General features: G+C 40.6%; 2 protein-coding genes across 2 annotated transcripts in view; one reads left to right on the plus strand and one right to left on the minus strand.

The window, feature by feature from the left end:
* LOC124286079 overlaps window positions 1–14,779 on the plus strand; it is a 209,368-nt gene that overhangs the window by 19,169 nt on the left and 175,420 nt on the right. The gene's annotated exons all lie outside the window — the stretch shown is intronic.
* Window positions 191–8,489, minus strand: LOC124286072 (protein trapped in endoderm-1-like). Its single transcript, XM_046722393.1, has 4 exons — window positions 6,615–8,489; window positions 6,290–6,508; window positions 5,539–6,124; window positions 191–5,465 (listed from the first exon to the last, which is right to left on the minus strand). The coding sequence occupies exon 1, from the start codon at window positions 7,831–7,833 to the stop codon at window positions 6,841–6,843; it is 993 nt and encodes a 330-aa protein (XP_046578349.1). The 5' UTR covers window positions 7,834–8,489; the 3' UTR covers window positions 191–5,465; window positions 5,539–6,124; window positions 6,290–6,508; window positions 6,615–6,840.

Genomic DNA, 14,779 nt, shown 5'->3' on the forward strand with positions numbered 1-14,779 from the left:
TAACTTGAATATTTTCAGACTGCCACCATATCCATGGAATATTGCTGAGTGCAGCATTAAACTACAAACATTTGAGTCCAACATGCACAAGATGATGTTTTAAATATTTCTCCTCTCTTGTAGTAAATTAGAAGAAACATCACAATGTTTCATTTTTCCATAAATAATTTGACAGATTTTCTGAGAGCAGTAAATATTGACAGCACTTTATTGTCTCACTGTACATTGCGCCACACAATACAAGCAACTCGTCAACAATCACTTCCACATAGAGGGCAAGTACATGACACTATTCATAACAAGATGCACTAATTATTTACACAATCACAGGATTTTCACAAACAAATTCATGTCTAACAAAATATGTCATTTTTCATACATCATGTACATATTATATACAGTAACAAATATGTAACAGAAATAAAGACTCTATATTCAAATACAGCAAAGACTCAATATATATAGTTTATACAGACTTTGGTTATTGTACAATAGACTCTAATCCAGCCACTCGGTAATCAAGACACTCAGTAATATGGCCATTTCTTAACAGTAACAACGGCGTAACGTGCCTAGTTAACTCAGTAGCATTATCTGAATACTTCACACACAGTAATTCAGCAGGACGGTGTGCCCTGGTTTGTCCAGTGCTTCACCATGACAAACAGTCAAAGGAACCTCTTTCATCTCAGAATGAAACCTCATTCAACTTGGAATGAAACCTCATAATCTGGGAATAAAACCTCATCCATCTCAGAATGAAACCTCTTTCATCTCAAAAGAAACTTCATTCATGTTAGAATGAGTCTGATCTACGACAATTTTAAATGTTTCAGGAATAACAGGTCCTGTATATGGAAGAGTGTCCATTCATGTACAGAACAGTGTGTATCCCTGCTATCTATGCCATGGCAACATTGCTCAATATCACAAAGAAAATAGAAGATCATGTCAGAAATCCTCGTTCTGTCGCAAGGGGAGACAACTAGGGGTCATCTGTTAGCTCCCAACTTTCAATGGTTGTGTCAGGACACATTATTCATGTAGAAGATTTCTGACATGGTTCGATGGACAGTGATGCATGTTATGCTACTTCTTGGTCATGGCTTAAGGCTCAAAACTCCGGGGGAACTATCCCCAACCTGCCACAAGGTAAAGGTCAGGGTTCCATTGCTTTCATGGTCTCAAGGTGTGAAGGTGTTTCAACGTGTAAACCTTGGGATTCTGTTGTTCATGTGCTTTCATCCATTCTAAATGCCACCACCATGATACGACCAGAACATGAACCGACTGCATTATTCCATTCTGTATATATTGTATATTCCAGTAACACAAAGATGATGAATATGTAAAAAGGTATTTTAAACTTGAAGAGCCGACATTATTGAATTATGGTATGAATTTGAAGGAATTTTATCTTATTTCCTTATCACCATCGTCTGTGACCAATAAAACACGTCCCATGATGTCCTGGCTGAGCATATACCTGTTTCTACATGGTTGTGGACATGCTAATAAGGCTGTTATTATGCATTGCTTGTCAATGGAAGTGTGTTGGTTTTTCCAATAGACCAGATAATGTCATTAATCCGACTAGTCTTGGGAATTTCCCTTGGCCTTGGAGTATGTGTCTCCCCACAGGAATATTCCAGGGTTGGTTTCTGGAATTCATTCCATTGATGTCAGCTTTGTGTCAACAGCACTTTGTCATTGTCAATTCACCTTCATTTAGCAGATCACTCAAGCTAAGAATGCCAAGAATAAAAATTTTCATTGCATGCAGATTGCAGTGTTGAATACCGGTATCAGTTTTAGATATGCTCAACTATCAATTAAGGAATCACGCATGAAGCAGCCTTGTTTCATCTTGTGTGACAAATGTGATTATAATGCTACAAGTTGTAATGAGCTGTTTGAGACGATGACAGGCAGGATACAGTAGATATCTATCACAGGGTGCTTATTAGCACCTGAACTCTCTCTATTTCAACATGTGGGCGACAATGCAGGAAGTAGATATGATCGAGTGGATTATCCCTGCTTGGAGCAGTCAGTGGCCTACAGCTAGATGCTTGATTGGCATTTGAGAAGATCATATTTGATGAACATAAAGAAATTTCTGGATTTCATCTTCTTTTTATTCTGATCTGTTACCGTTCATTAGTTTTACCTGATGGGGCTGGAACAGGCCCCAAAACGTTGTCTTAAAGAATAACAAGAAAATGAAATCCAGATTCCAATTCTTTATGTCCAGCAACATTTTAGCAAGGTAGGGAACACCAGAATTGGGCTTCGCACATCATTGTACCAATGTGGGGAATGGAACCTGTGACTTGGGTGACAAGCGAACACTTTAGGCACTTGGCTAGCCTACTGTGCTGCCTACTGTGCTGCCTACTGTTTCAGTAGCATCCTGATCTGTCACCTGGATGTGGTAGGGAAGGGATCCTGGTCTTGTGTATCATGTCATCATTGCCAGAGTTCAGTTAGGATTGTTGGCTTCCTGTTGCATGTGACTATTGACAGGTGTTAAAATACATCTATGGTCATTAGATTCTTTATAGTTAATCAGTTTCATTGCATATCAGTTGATGAGACACACAAGCCAAAAGATAAACGACAGGTCCTAGGTTTAGCTTGTGTAACCATACATATCTCAGGATGAGTCACGTTACTTCTCTTTACTGAAGTAGCAAAAATCATTTGTACACACTTTACTTCCTGTTTCATGTGTCATGTTTGTGTCTCCATCAGAGCACATGTATCGGTTCATTACCCAGGCCCACAAGGGCACAATGTGTGAAGCCCATTTCTGGTGTCCCCTGCCGTGATGTTGCTGGAATATTGCTAAAAGCGGCATAAAACCAAACTCAGTCAGTCAGTCAATCATTACCCAGGCTATAGCATCCCTTCCCTGATTCAGGTGGCAGGGTGGCCGAGAGGTTCAACTCCTCAGTCTGTAGTGCTGGAGACCTGGGTTTCATGCTCCACAAGGGTAAAATGTGTTAATCCAAATATGTGTCAGGTCCTAAGAGAAACTAAACATTATGACAATGTTATATTTTTCACAGTATGTCAGTACAGATTTGTATAATAAGTTCTGAACCTTTCTATCACAACTTTCTTGCTTCATATAAGTTTACATTATGGAATAAAACTCTAAAAATCCAACTTTATGTCTTTCTATAAAACCAAAAAGTCATTCAATATGGCAAAACTGTTTCCTCATTTATAAGTTGTTCTGTTTTTGTTACTCTACAAAATATATGCAGAGAATCAGGTCAAATATTTAAAAACAACTCTCTAAGTGACACCATCATTTATATTATTCCTTTCAAAAGCACTGGTAATGCCTAATATTCATGAAACCATAATTTCAGAGACTGAGAATTTTTATGAAAAAGTTTTGTATTCCTTGAAAGCAATTATGGAGAATTAGATTTTATGGAAGGGTATTCAAGTAATGTCCCTTATTATTTTTGGTCGTCCAATCATGGGGACCTTAATCTCTTGCCTTCATTCAATTCACGTAGCATCAGATTCATGTGCAGCAATTCAGTTAGAAGAGACTGCTGCATGGATGTGTTCATTAAAAACTTTCTCAATGAAGGAGTTCATAAAATTGTATTATCAGAATAAACACAAATGTTAACAGTCTCTAATCAGGATGCTGCAGGCAGGAATATCATCCTCGGTTAACCCACAGCCTTGATCCCTTCAGTCTAAAGCAAATCACATTACTCTCAGTTTTCAACTCAAAATGCGAAAGAAAATCACATGTTAAGAAAGAGCTAGACATCAGGTTAGTATCATTTTGTCATACCCTTGTATGTGTTTTCTCAGTGTTTTAAAATGAAGCATACATCAAATCAAACCCTTCATACATATGAAATATATTGAAACATATTCATGTTAAAATATAATATAAAGTCCACATTGAATAAAAATACAAAAATAATCCTCCTTCCTCTGTTATTGAGTGTAGTTGATAGCGTGTATTCTGCTCATATCACATATACAATGTCTGTATTACACAGCAATTCAAAACATATGATATGATGTATATGTCAGCATGTATGTAATACAAGTAAACCTTACAATGTATGTTCACTGTTTCCAATATCCACACAAACCTGTTCATAATCCTGTATCATAATGAAACATATGGCACATCTTGACATCAAGTAAGTTTCTTTGTGACATCGTTTTTTGTCTGCATCATGGTTGCCATGACTGCAGGAGAGACAGACACTGGCAATTGTGACCACAGTTATTAGAATTAGAGCATTTTGTAATGCAGTTCTTTCATTTGAAACCTCTTGATACTCTCTGAAAGTTTGCAAACCATAATTTTGATATGTTTGTGTGCAGAATTCAGACTCTCCTCAATAAATCCAAATCCAGAGTTCATCTTTTCATGCAACCCATCCAATGGACCAGCAATACCATAAAACAAAGCCACATAAACTCGGTTTACTTCTTTTTGTAACTCTTTTCATTTTAGTTTAAATTTAGGTTTAAATTAATCAAAATCAAAATGAAGAGTAAACGGAAAATTCCACTAATATATCCATTTATTTTATTTGTTTGAGGAGCAAGGATGTTGTTGTATTTTCCTGGTGATGTTATCAGTTTTGTTTCAGGCTACATTTACATGACATTCATAGTCAAGCAAAATATAACATATCAATATATTACAGTGCTCATCAGCTTACATGACATTTCTAAAAGTCGGAAAAACAAGACAAGAACGGCAGCGCCATATCGTATTTAGTTCTTTTTGACAGACTAGCTGATGCATGCTTTAATGAATGTTGACTGGTAAATACTTTCTGTACTGCAATACTATGTATCCTTCAGTGCACTGTGTGACCTTCACCTACAGAATGGAAGAAACCAAGAAGTACTGTCCGTAATGACCTGGCTTCAGGCTTGGATACAAGCTGTCATCATAAAATCCATGTCTTTTTTCTTTCTGTCTATCTCTGATAAAATAATGGTGGAAAACATTGGCGATTGTTTTCTAAATTTGATCAGTTTGATATAACTGGATGGTAAAGTTTTAAATAATAGGATTGCTAAACCAGTTATGGTAATTAGAAATGTCTGTCAGAACAACTCAAGGAATATTAAAAAAACAGGAACACTACATCACATACTGCTTTCCGTTTGAAGCGAATGTAACATGTTTTGTACTCGATAGAATTGATGTAGTTCTTGTACAAACCAACTTACTTCTACCACATGTTTATCAGGACACTATACATTCCTCCTCCTGCCTGAGAAATGTCTTCATGAAACAATGAGGTACATGGTAGACCTTATACATATGTCACGGGACTTAACTTTCTTGTGAATGGTTCAGACATACCTTCCAACTTACAGAACAACCGTACACATAGTGAGACAGGCAGACTGTATGTAGGGGCAAGAAGGTACCCCCTTATTGTATTGGACAGCGACACCTGTGGTAGATATTAGACACTGCTTCCATTATAGGGCATAGAGTGAGCCCTTTCACATACTGGACAGTAACACCTGTGGTAGATATTAGACACTGCTTCCATCATAGGGCATAGAGTGAGCCCTTACACATACTGGACAGTAACACCTGTGGTAGATATTAGACACTGCTTCCATCATAGGGCATAGAGTGAGCCCTTACACATACTGGACAGTAACACCTGTGGTAGATATTAGACACTGCTTCCATCATAGGGCATAGAGTGAGCCCTTACACATACTGGACAGTAACACCTGTGGTAGATATTAGACACTGCTTCCATCATAGGGCATAGAGTGAGCCCTTACACACATACTGGACAGTAACACCTGTGGTAGATATTAGACACTGCTTCCATCATAGGGCATAGAGTGAGCCCTTACACATACTGGACAGTAACACCTGTGGTAGATATTAGACACTGCTTCCATCATAGGGCATAGAGTGAGCCCTTACACATACTGGACAGTAACACCTGTGGTAGATATTAGACACTGCTTCCATCATAGGGCATAGAGTGAGCCCTTACACATACTGGACAGTAACACCTGTGGTAGATATTAGACACTGCTTCCATCATAGGGCATAGAGTGAGCCCTTACACATACTGGACAGTAACACCTGTGGTAGATATTAGACACTGCTTCCATCATAGGGCATAGAGTGAGCCCTTACACATACTGGACAGTAACAGATATTAGACTGTGGTATAGATATTAGACAGTAACACCTGTTCCATCATCATAGGGCATAGAGTGAGCCCTTACACATACTGGACAGTAACACCTGTGGTAGATATTAGACACTGCTTCCATCATAGGGCATAGAGTGAGCCCTTACACATACTGGACAGTAACACCTGTGGTAGATATTAGACACTGCTTCCATCATAGGGCATAGAGTGAGCCCTTACACATACTGGACAGTAACACCTGTGGTAGATATTAGACACTGCTTCCATCATAGGGCATAGAGTGAGCCCTTACACATACTGGACAGTAACACCTGTGGTAGATATTAGACACTGCTTCACATACTGGACAGTAACACCTGTGGTAGATATTAGACAGAGGGCATAGAGTGAGCCCTTACACATACTGGACAGTAACACCTGTGGTAGATATTAGACACTGCTTCCATCATAGGGCATAGAGTGAGCCCTTACACATACTGGACAGTGACACCTGCGTTAGACAATGTACATCCCACTGAGCAAGGGAACATGGCCTAATCTGTCATTGTTGTTCTGCCGTTAGCAGAGGGTGTAAGGAGCATGGCCCGATGTAGCATGGCTGTTCAGATTACTCCTATTGTAATGAAGTGCACAGGTCCTTCAATTATCGGTGGGCATAGGACGTCTCTTGGTTCAGACTCTGAGAGTTGTCTCCCTTGACACACAGTTGACCGGTCAACAGTCTTCGGTAGGCATTCTGGAAGTTCCTGTCCATCACGGTGTAGATGACTGGGTTCACGCAGTACAGGAGCCAGGCCATGAACGGAGCCCAGATGTGGGGCAGGGGATACTTCACCTTGGGGTCCAGGATATTGCTTACAAAGTAGGGGGTTGTACCTAGAAGGAATCCACAGAAAATAAACAACATCATTCCAGTAAGACGAAGGGAATCTTTTTGAGCTTTTTGCCTTCGATATTGACTGGCAGTCCGTGTGACTCGTTTTCGGGAAAAATATGCCATACATCCAATTCTGGCATAACAGAAGCAGATGAAAATGCATGGTATCACAAATCCTAGCGTAACTGTGGTTATTTTATGGGACTTGTTAGAACTAAAGGTGAATGTACACTGAAGAATCGCCTCCTGAAATGAGAATGATCCCCATATCCCAATAATCGGTGTGATGCAGAAATACAGGGAAAACACCCAGCAGATTATTACCACTGCCAAAAACGGTCCTCGGCTGGAGAACTTCGAGTAGATTGTTGGATGCACGATGTGAAGGAATCGATACAAAGCTATAGCACTCAGGAGCATCATATTCACGCCAATCAGCCAGAATCGGACTGCTGCATGGAGGACGCACAGGTCCGACGGTAGAATCCAGTCTCGGTAGTGGTATGTGAGGGCTTGGAGAGGCAGGATGAGAACACAGTAGATCACTTGGGCAAAACTCAGATTGCCGATTAAAATACTGTTGAGATTTGTTTTGAGATTTGATGATACAATTGCAATTACTGTTAAAAGATTTCCTGTAGATCCCACAATTGCAAACAAGATTGTTAAGACCTCGGCTGATATGAACATTGCTTCTGGGAGGTGTTTTGTGGGGTTGCCCACTGTGTCATTGTTGGTGGTGTTGATAACATTCATCATGGTGCTTGTCAGTGGTCAGCCCTGGTCAGTCATGGACAGATCAGTAGCCTGCTGACTTTCTGGAAATGGAAGCACAGTTTGTTCAATTTATTCACGGTAGGATTCTCATATTCGACCAAGAAAGTATAACGTTGATGTGTTGGTGGCACTGGCTATAGATCCTGTGTATAAAGATACATGGGGTATTTTCTCTTTTTGTTGAGTTGTTTTGATTTGAATATTTTTCTCCTTGCACAGTTCACATTTAACCTTTCAAACCAACATTCCTTTCTTGGAATTAAACTTCAGCATTCATCTTGTGATGCTGGCTTCAAACTTCAATGGAACCGAAAATCTTTTGGAGTCAGCTCAGTTGCAGTGTCCAGTTCAGTTTCAGGATTTTCTCAGTTTTCACAGTTGTCGTAAGCCTTTCATCAGTGTCTGCTTGGTGTCTCCAGTATCACGTGATCAAGTGCTGCTGTCACTATATAATCAATTTCTGCAACTATATTCATTTCTTCTCCAGTTTTATATCTTTGACAAGGAGTTGTCTTCTTGTTAGCTCATGAAATTGATGTTCGATATCAATGCACCTTGCAGCCGAGGAGTAATTGAATGTGATGAAAAAAAGCAGAGTTGATTTTCTTTGAACTTTAAATCCCTGCTGATCATTTAAACCCTGAAAGAAGAAAACAAAACATGATGAATTCCGAAGTATGTTAGGATTTAGGATCATAAGTTCTGGATGATATTGGAAAACTACAGAATATGTCTTCTGGATAAAACATTTAACAATAAACAATTTTGTTGATCCTTTTAAGTTCTGATGTATTGATGACTTTTTTGACTGACTGACTGACTGAGTTTGGTTTTACGCCTCTTTTAGCAATATTTCAGCAACATCACGGTGGGGAACACCTGAAATGGGCTTCACACATCGTACCCATGTGGGGATTCGAACCCGGGTCTTTGGCGTGATGAGCCAACGCTTTAACCACTAGGCTACCCCATATTTTTTTAAATATACATTGATAAAAGATATTTTGCAGAAACCAATACATGCAAAACTAAGTTACATTTTATGAGCAGTTATAAGTTATTATTACTGATTCAGATACTCATTGAATCACTCACTCACTCACTCACTCACTCACTCACTCACTCACACTCACTCACTCACTCTCACTCTCAGTTTATGTTTTTCTTATCAAAGCAAAACAAAAAGAGAAATGTGTTATTGCAAGCCCACTTAGATACTTCATAAACTTTATCTGTTTATTTCAAATATTCTTCGAAAATGTTTGAAAAGATTGTTGTTTGATTACACACACGGCAATATCCCAGCAACTCTATCCCTGATCTCACAGGGTGTAATAACAGAATATATACTATGTCCGAAACACACTGCTGGTGCCTTGTCCATATTTGATTGAAGCATTGAACACACATATTCACTCACAACATTCCAAACAATTCAAAACATATAGGTGTTCCAGGGAATTGTACATGCAGAGATATCATGGGTAACTGTTTTGTCAGTATGAGCAGCATGGATCCTGATGCCAGGATGCCAATGCTATCCAGGTTGTGCCATATGATAACAGCCCCGTGATTCCCAACTCCAGGTTGTGCCATATGATAACAGCCCCATGATTCCCAACTCCAGGTTGTGCCATATGATAACAGCCCCGTGATTCCCAACTCCAGGTTGTGCCATATGATAACAGCCCCGTGATTCCCAACTCCAGGTTGTGCCATATGATAACAGCCCCGTGATTCCCAACTCCAGGTTGTGCCATATGATAACAGCCCCGTGATTCCCAACTCCAGGTTGTGCCATATGATAACAGCCCCGTGATTCCCAACTCCAGGTTGTGTCATACGATAACAGCCCCCTGATGCCCAACTCCATGTTGTGTCATATGATAACAGCCCCGTGATACCCAAGTCCAGGTTGTGTCATGCGATAACAGCCCCATGATAATTTACCCAACTCCAGGTTGTGTCATACAATAACAGCCCCGTGATGCCCAACTCCATGTTGTGTCATATGATAACAGCCCCGTGATTCCCAATTCCAGGTTGTGTCATGCGATAACAGCCCCGTGATTCCCAACTCCAGGTTGTGTCATACGATAACAGCTCTGTGATTCCCAACTCCAGGTTGTGCCATACGATAACAGCCCTGTGATTCCCAACTCCAGGTTGTCGATAACAGCCCCATGATTCCCAACTCCAGGTTGTCGATAACAGCCCCATGATTCCCCATTCCATCCAATGTGGTTACAGTACTGACACAACATGACACCATCTGATGCACAGAAAAGGACGAGTGTGAGTGACTAAATATTCTCGTCCTGTTTCAGGAAGAACTGACCCAGAGTGATCCAACACTAGCACAATGGGAAATATTACACACCACTAAAGTGCCAGAACAATCACACAATAATACAGTCCATGGTTCATTTTCAGTAATTAAAAATATCTGAATGTTGTCAGTTCTGGTAATTTTACACTCGTTTGTTTTGAATAGTATACTAGCCACTTAAAGAAACTGTGCACTTTATAAGCTGAAGTATCGGGCCACAACAACATGTCAAAAGAACATGAACAATATCCGTAACGATGACGTCAGAAGTTCAAAATTGAGTAGGGGGTCACACGTCGAAGTCACAAAGTCAATAACGGGTATGACCATCATGCGTGTGAAGCACAGCAGTGCATCGACGACGCATAGAGGCTACCAAATGAGCATTGAAGGCCTGGGGAATGTTTGGGACGTGGTCACTGCCGTCTGGAACCTGTGTCTGAGATTATTCACCCGAATCCATCTGTCCTGTCTTGGCGTCGTTACTCTCGGGGACACCCAGAACGTGGGTGGTCGGCAAATCATTACTGTTTCCATAACGCCTGACCAATGCAGATATCGTGTTACGATGACATTGGAAATGACAGATGTGACAGTGACAGCAATTTCTGAGTTTCACATGTTGTGTACAGCTGCACAGGCTGCACTTGCAGTAACACATTGCAAGTCCATAGGCCACCATCAATGACGTCACGTCGCCTGGCACCTGCATGAGCGTTTGATTGTCTCCAATACTTGCTATGTTCACACCTTTATTTATTTATAAAGACACTGTCTGCCTATCTTTATATTTTCTGTGTGCACAGTTTCTTTATGTGGCCAGTATACATTTGAACCATTGTGAAATAGAACACAAAACACAATCTATTGTGTCATAACTGCTTCAAATACCTGTACAGTACTCAACAGAGTTAATCTCTCTTATATATTGCTATACAACTATACCAGTCACTTTGCCATCATCACAGAAGCAGGTGGTCCTTAGCTGGTTCTAGGTAGTGTACTAGCTGAAGTTCAACAAGTCTTTTTCCCACCTTGATGTTCTGGAAATGTGTACAAGTGTGGAAATGTGTGGAAATGTGTAGAAGTGTGGAAATATGTCAGAAATGCAATCAGTGATGAAACCATTATTCAGATGCAGTCCCAGCAGAGGGAAGTGTCATCCTGGGTTACAAGTAGTCAATTCTGATTCTCTCCATGTCTCCCTCCATGTATACTCTCTCCATGTCTCCCTCCATGTATACTCTCTCCATGTCTCCCTCCATGCATACTCTCTCCATGTCTCCCTCCATGCATACTCTCTCCATGTCTCCATCCATGTATACTCTCTCCATGTCTCCCGCCATGCATACTATCTCCATGTCTCCATCCATGCATACTCTCTCCATGTCTCCCTCCATGTATACTCTCTCCATGTCTCCCTCCATGCATACTCTCTCCATGTCTCCCTCCATGCATACTCTCTCCATGTCTCCATCCATGCATACTCTCTCCATGTCTCCATCCATGCATACTATCTCCATGTCTCCATGCATACTATCTCCATGTCTCCCTCCATGCATACTCTCTCCATGTCTCCCTCCATGCATACTCTCTCCATGTCTCCCTCCATGCATACTCTCTCCATGTCTCCATCCATGCATACTCTCTCCATGTCTCCATCCATGCATACTCTCTCCATGTCTCCCTCCATGCATACTCTCTCCATGTCTCCATCCATGCATACTCTCTCCATGTCTCCATCCATGCATACTCTCTCCATGTCTCCATCCATGCATACTCTCTCCATGTCTCCATCCATGCATACTCTCTCCATGTCTCCCTCCATGCATACTCTCTCCATGTCTCCCTCCATGCATACTCTCTTCATGTCTCCCTCCATGCTTACTCTCTCCATGTCTCCCTCCATGCATACTCTCTCCATGTCTCCATCCATGTATACTCTCTCCATGTCTCCCTCCATGCATACTCTCTCCATGTCTCCATCCATGTATACTCTCTCCATGTCTCCATCCATGTACTCTCTCCATGTCTCCATCCATGTATACTCTCTGTTGTTGGTGTGGGTGTAAGTCTGCCATGAAGCTCATGACTGCAGTTAATCCACCTGAGATGTCAAGTGAGTGAGTGAGTTCAGTTTTACGCAACTGCTGATGCCAGACAGGTCATCAGGAACTACAGAATATCAGCTGTCTGGAAACTAAGCTCATTCAGCACAAAATCAAACCCCCACCACAGTGTTACATAATAATCTTGATACATCCCCTTGAGTCCAATTATGTTGTGCATCATGCGAAGGTTCAATAAATATGTATGTTGTAGTATTCAATGATGCATCTTTCAATACACATCAATGAAGACATCTCCTTGACTATATAAGGCCGTAATTCACAAGTTGCTTGTTGATGCATGGTGCACAATTTGGTTGAGGCCAGTGCAGTATGTTGAGAGCCTGTATTGTCTTCCACCATGTTGAAGTATCAGATTCATACTTTTCACAAAAGCAGTGGCGATTAAGATCTAATAAGTTGAACTGGAACAAGCCTGAGAATTTCCAAAAGTTGAATACATAGTTTTAACTGATTTCCTTCACGAACGTGTCGCAAGGTAGATCTGCTGACTCATGAGTATTACAACCGCCTATGATACAGTGACTTGTGAACCACAGATTGCATAGCTGATTAAAAGCCCGTGATATAGTGAGTTTAACACTGAATTACAAAGATGGCACAACCCCAACTGAGCCAGCTCTCCACACAATGTAGTAGCGCTTCCCACTTCCCCAAGTCTGACTTCAGTCTCTAAGATGATCTATTCCACCAGCGGAGACCACATATTTCAAGAGAATGAATATTGCAGTATGTCTACACAGTTGTAGTAGATGGATTTGGCTTTTAATTTGTAAATGGGTTGTAATCAATATAGGCTTTCACTGGCAGTTTTAGTAAGTTATGTTTCTTCACTGTGAAGAATGAGGACAGCTCATGCCTCCATGTTTGCCGAATCCATCGGTTGTGTGTAGAGGTCAGGTTTACAACGTGTTGTCACGCTGCTGGAACAGAGGCTGAAATGGCGTTGTCAGCAGTTTACTGGTTGTATGATACTGATCAACACAGTAGATTGTATGATGTGATATATGCAGTATTCAGTATAATAATAATCAGACCACTTATATAGCGCGCTGAACTCCAGGCCGCAGTGACATGCTCTAAGCCCATACAACACAATGGACATTATTTCTTTGGATAACCCAAGCTATCTGTGAGACACTAAAAGGTTAATAGTCATATGTCTTATCCCACCGGGTACCCATTTTCTGCTCGATGTACAGAGGCAATATTGAGCAAACTCACATGCCTAAGGTGAGACCATACGTATGATGTGATAAAAACAGTATTTATAATGTGATTAAGTATGGCCGCTGTGTATGATGTCAAACTTGAACCCGAACATGTATAATCATTGTTAGAGTTTGTATTGTAATGGCAACACGGATCATCATGAACATGGCTGAGCAAAAAAACTGCTGACTAACCCAGCTAATGTTTTCTGTCTCAATACCAGTAATGTATTTCAAGATTATTCAAGGAATAATTCATGACTAATCATTTTAAAATATACATAATCTCATTTTGTAAAACATTCATCTCTTTTGAAATATACAGAGATCGATCTTTCTGACTGACTTCAAGTCGTTTAGAAATTCATGTGTACATAACTTTGTGAATCTTCACAGCTTCTAATCCATTAACATTTCTGGAGTTTTCATTCAGGTGTGTATGCAAGTCATAGAACACATGAATACCTGATGTGTGAAGCCTGTTAGATAGAAACGGTCCAGTGAGAGTTTCATTCTTGTCTAAATTAACTCCGTGTGTTGAAGTGAGCATTACTAATCTGCAGGTACGGTATTGTCCAGGTACACAGTGAGGCAGGATGCAGTCAAGGATGCATCGTCTTAAGGCCTGACAGTTTCCAATGTAGGAACATTATTTATGAGGTGTATGTTTGAAGCATTTGTCTGTAACTCTGAAGTGGAACGTTCAGCTTTGAAAGGTTTCCAACAAAGGAAAGAAGTTTGCCTTTGAAAATGCAGTGCCAAAATTTTTTTGAGATTACCTTGAAGTAAATTGTTTTCTAGGAGCTGGGATGGCTTTAGATTCTAATTCGGATATAAGACTTAAAAGTTAGCCTGGGTGTTGTTCCAAAGAACACGTAAAGTGGTACGGGAAAGGTGAAGCTGCCAGTATACCTGGGATGTAAACTAAAGGATGGACTCTGTAGGGATTCTGTGTTTGAGCTTGTCCCACACAGTGTTGGTAGAAGGAGGCTTGCCAACTGATTGGTTGATCAGGCTGAGTGACTCAGTAGCTGGAGTAATTGTTGGGATTGTTGTTCATGATATCAGTCAGTGACTTCAGTCCAAAACCATGGCAACAAGACTGGAAGTGGGATATACCCACACATACATGTCAGTGATGGCGATGTTCTCCCAGACGCTGCTGGTCATAACACACTGGCTGTAAGTCTATCCTGTGTCATAATAAACTGTTGTTAACTTGGCCTTGTGTCATGCAGTGTTCACATTACCCTGGCATA

The sequence above is a fragment of the Haliotis rubra genome, unplaced genomic scaffold (genome assembly GCF_003918875.1).
Source record: "Haliotis rubra isolate DU_JTF1 unplaced genomic scaffold, ASM391887v1 Scf375, whole genome shotgun sequence".
In the NCBI taxonomy this organism is placed as follows: Eukaryota; Metazoa; Mollusca; class Gastropoda; order Lepetellida; family Haliotidae; genus Haliotis; species Haliotis rubra.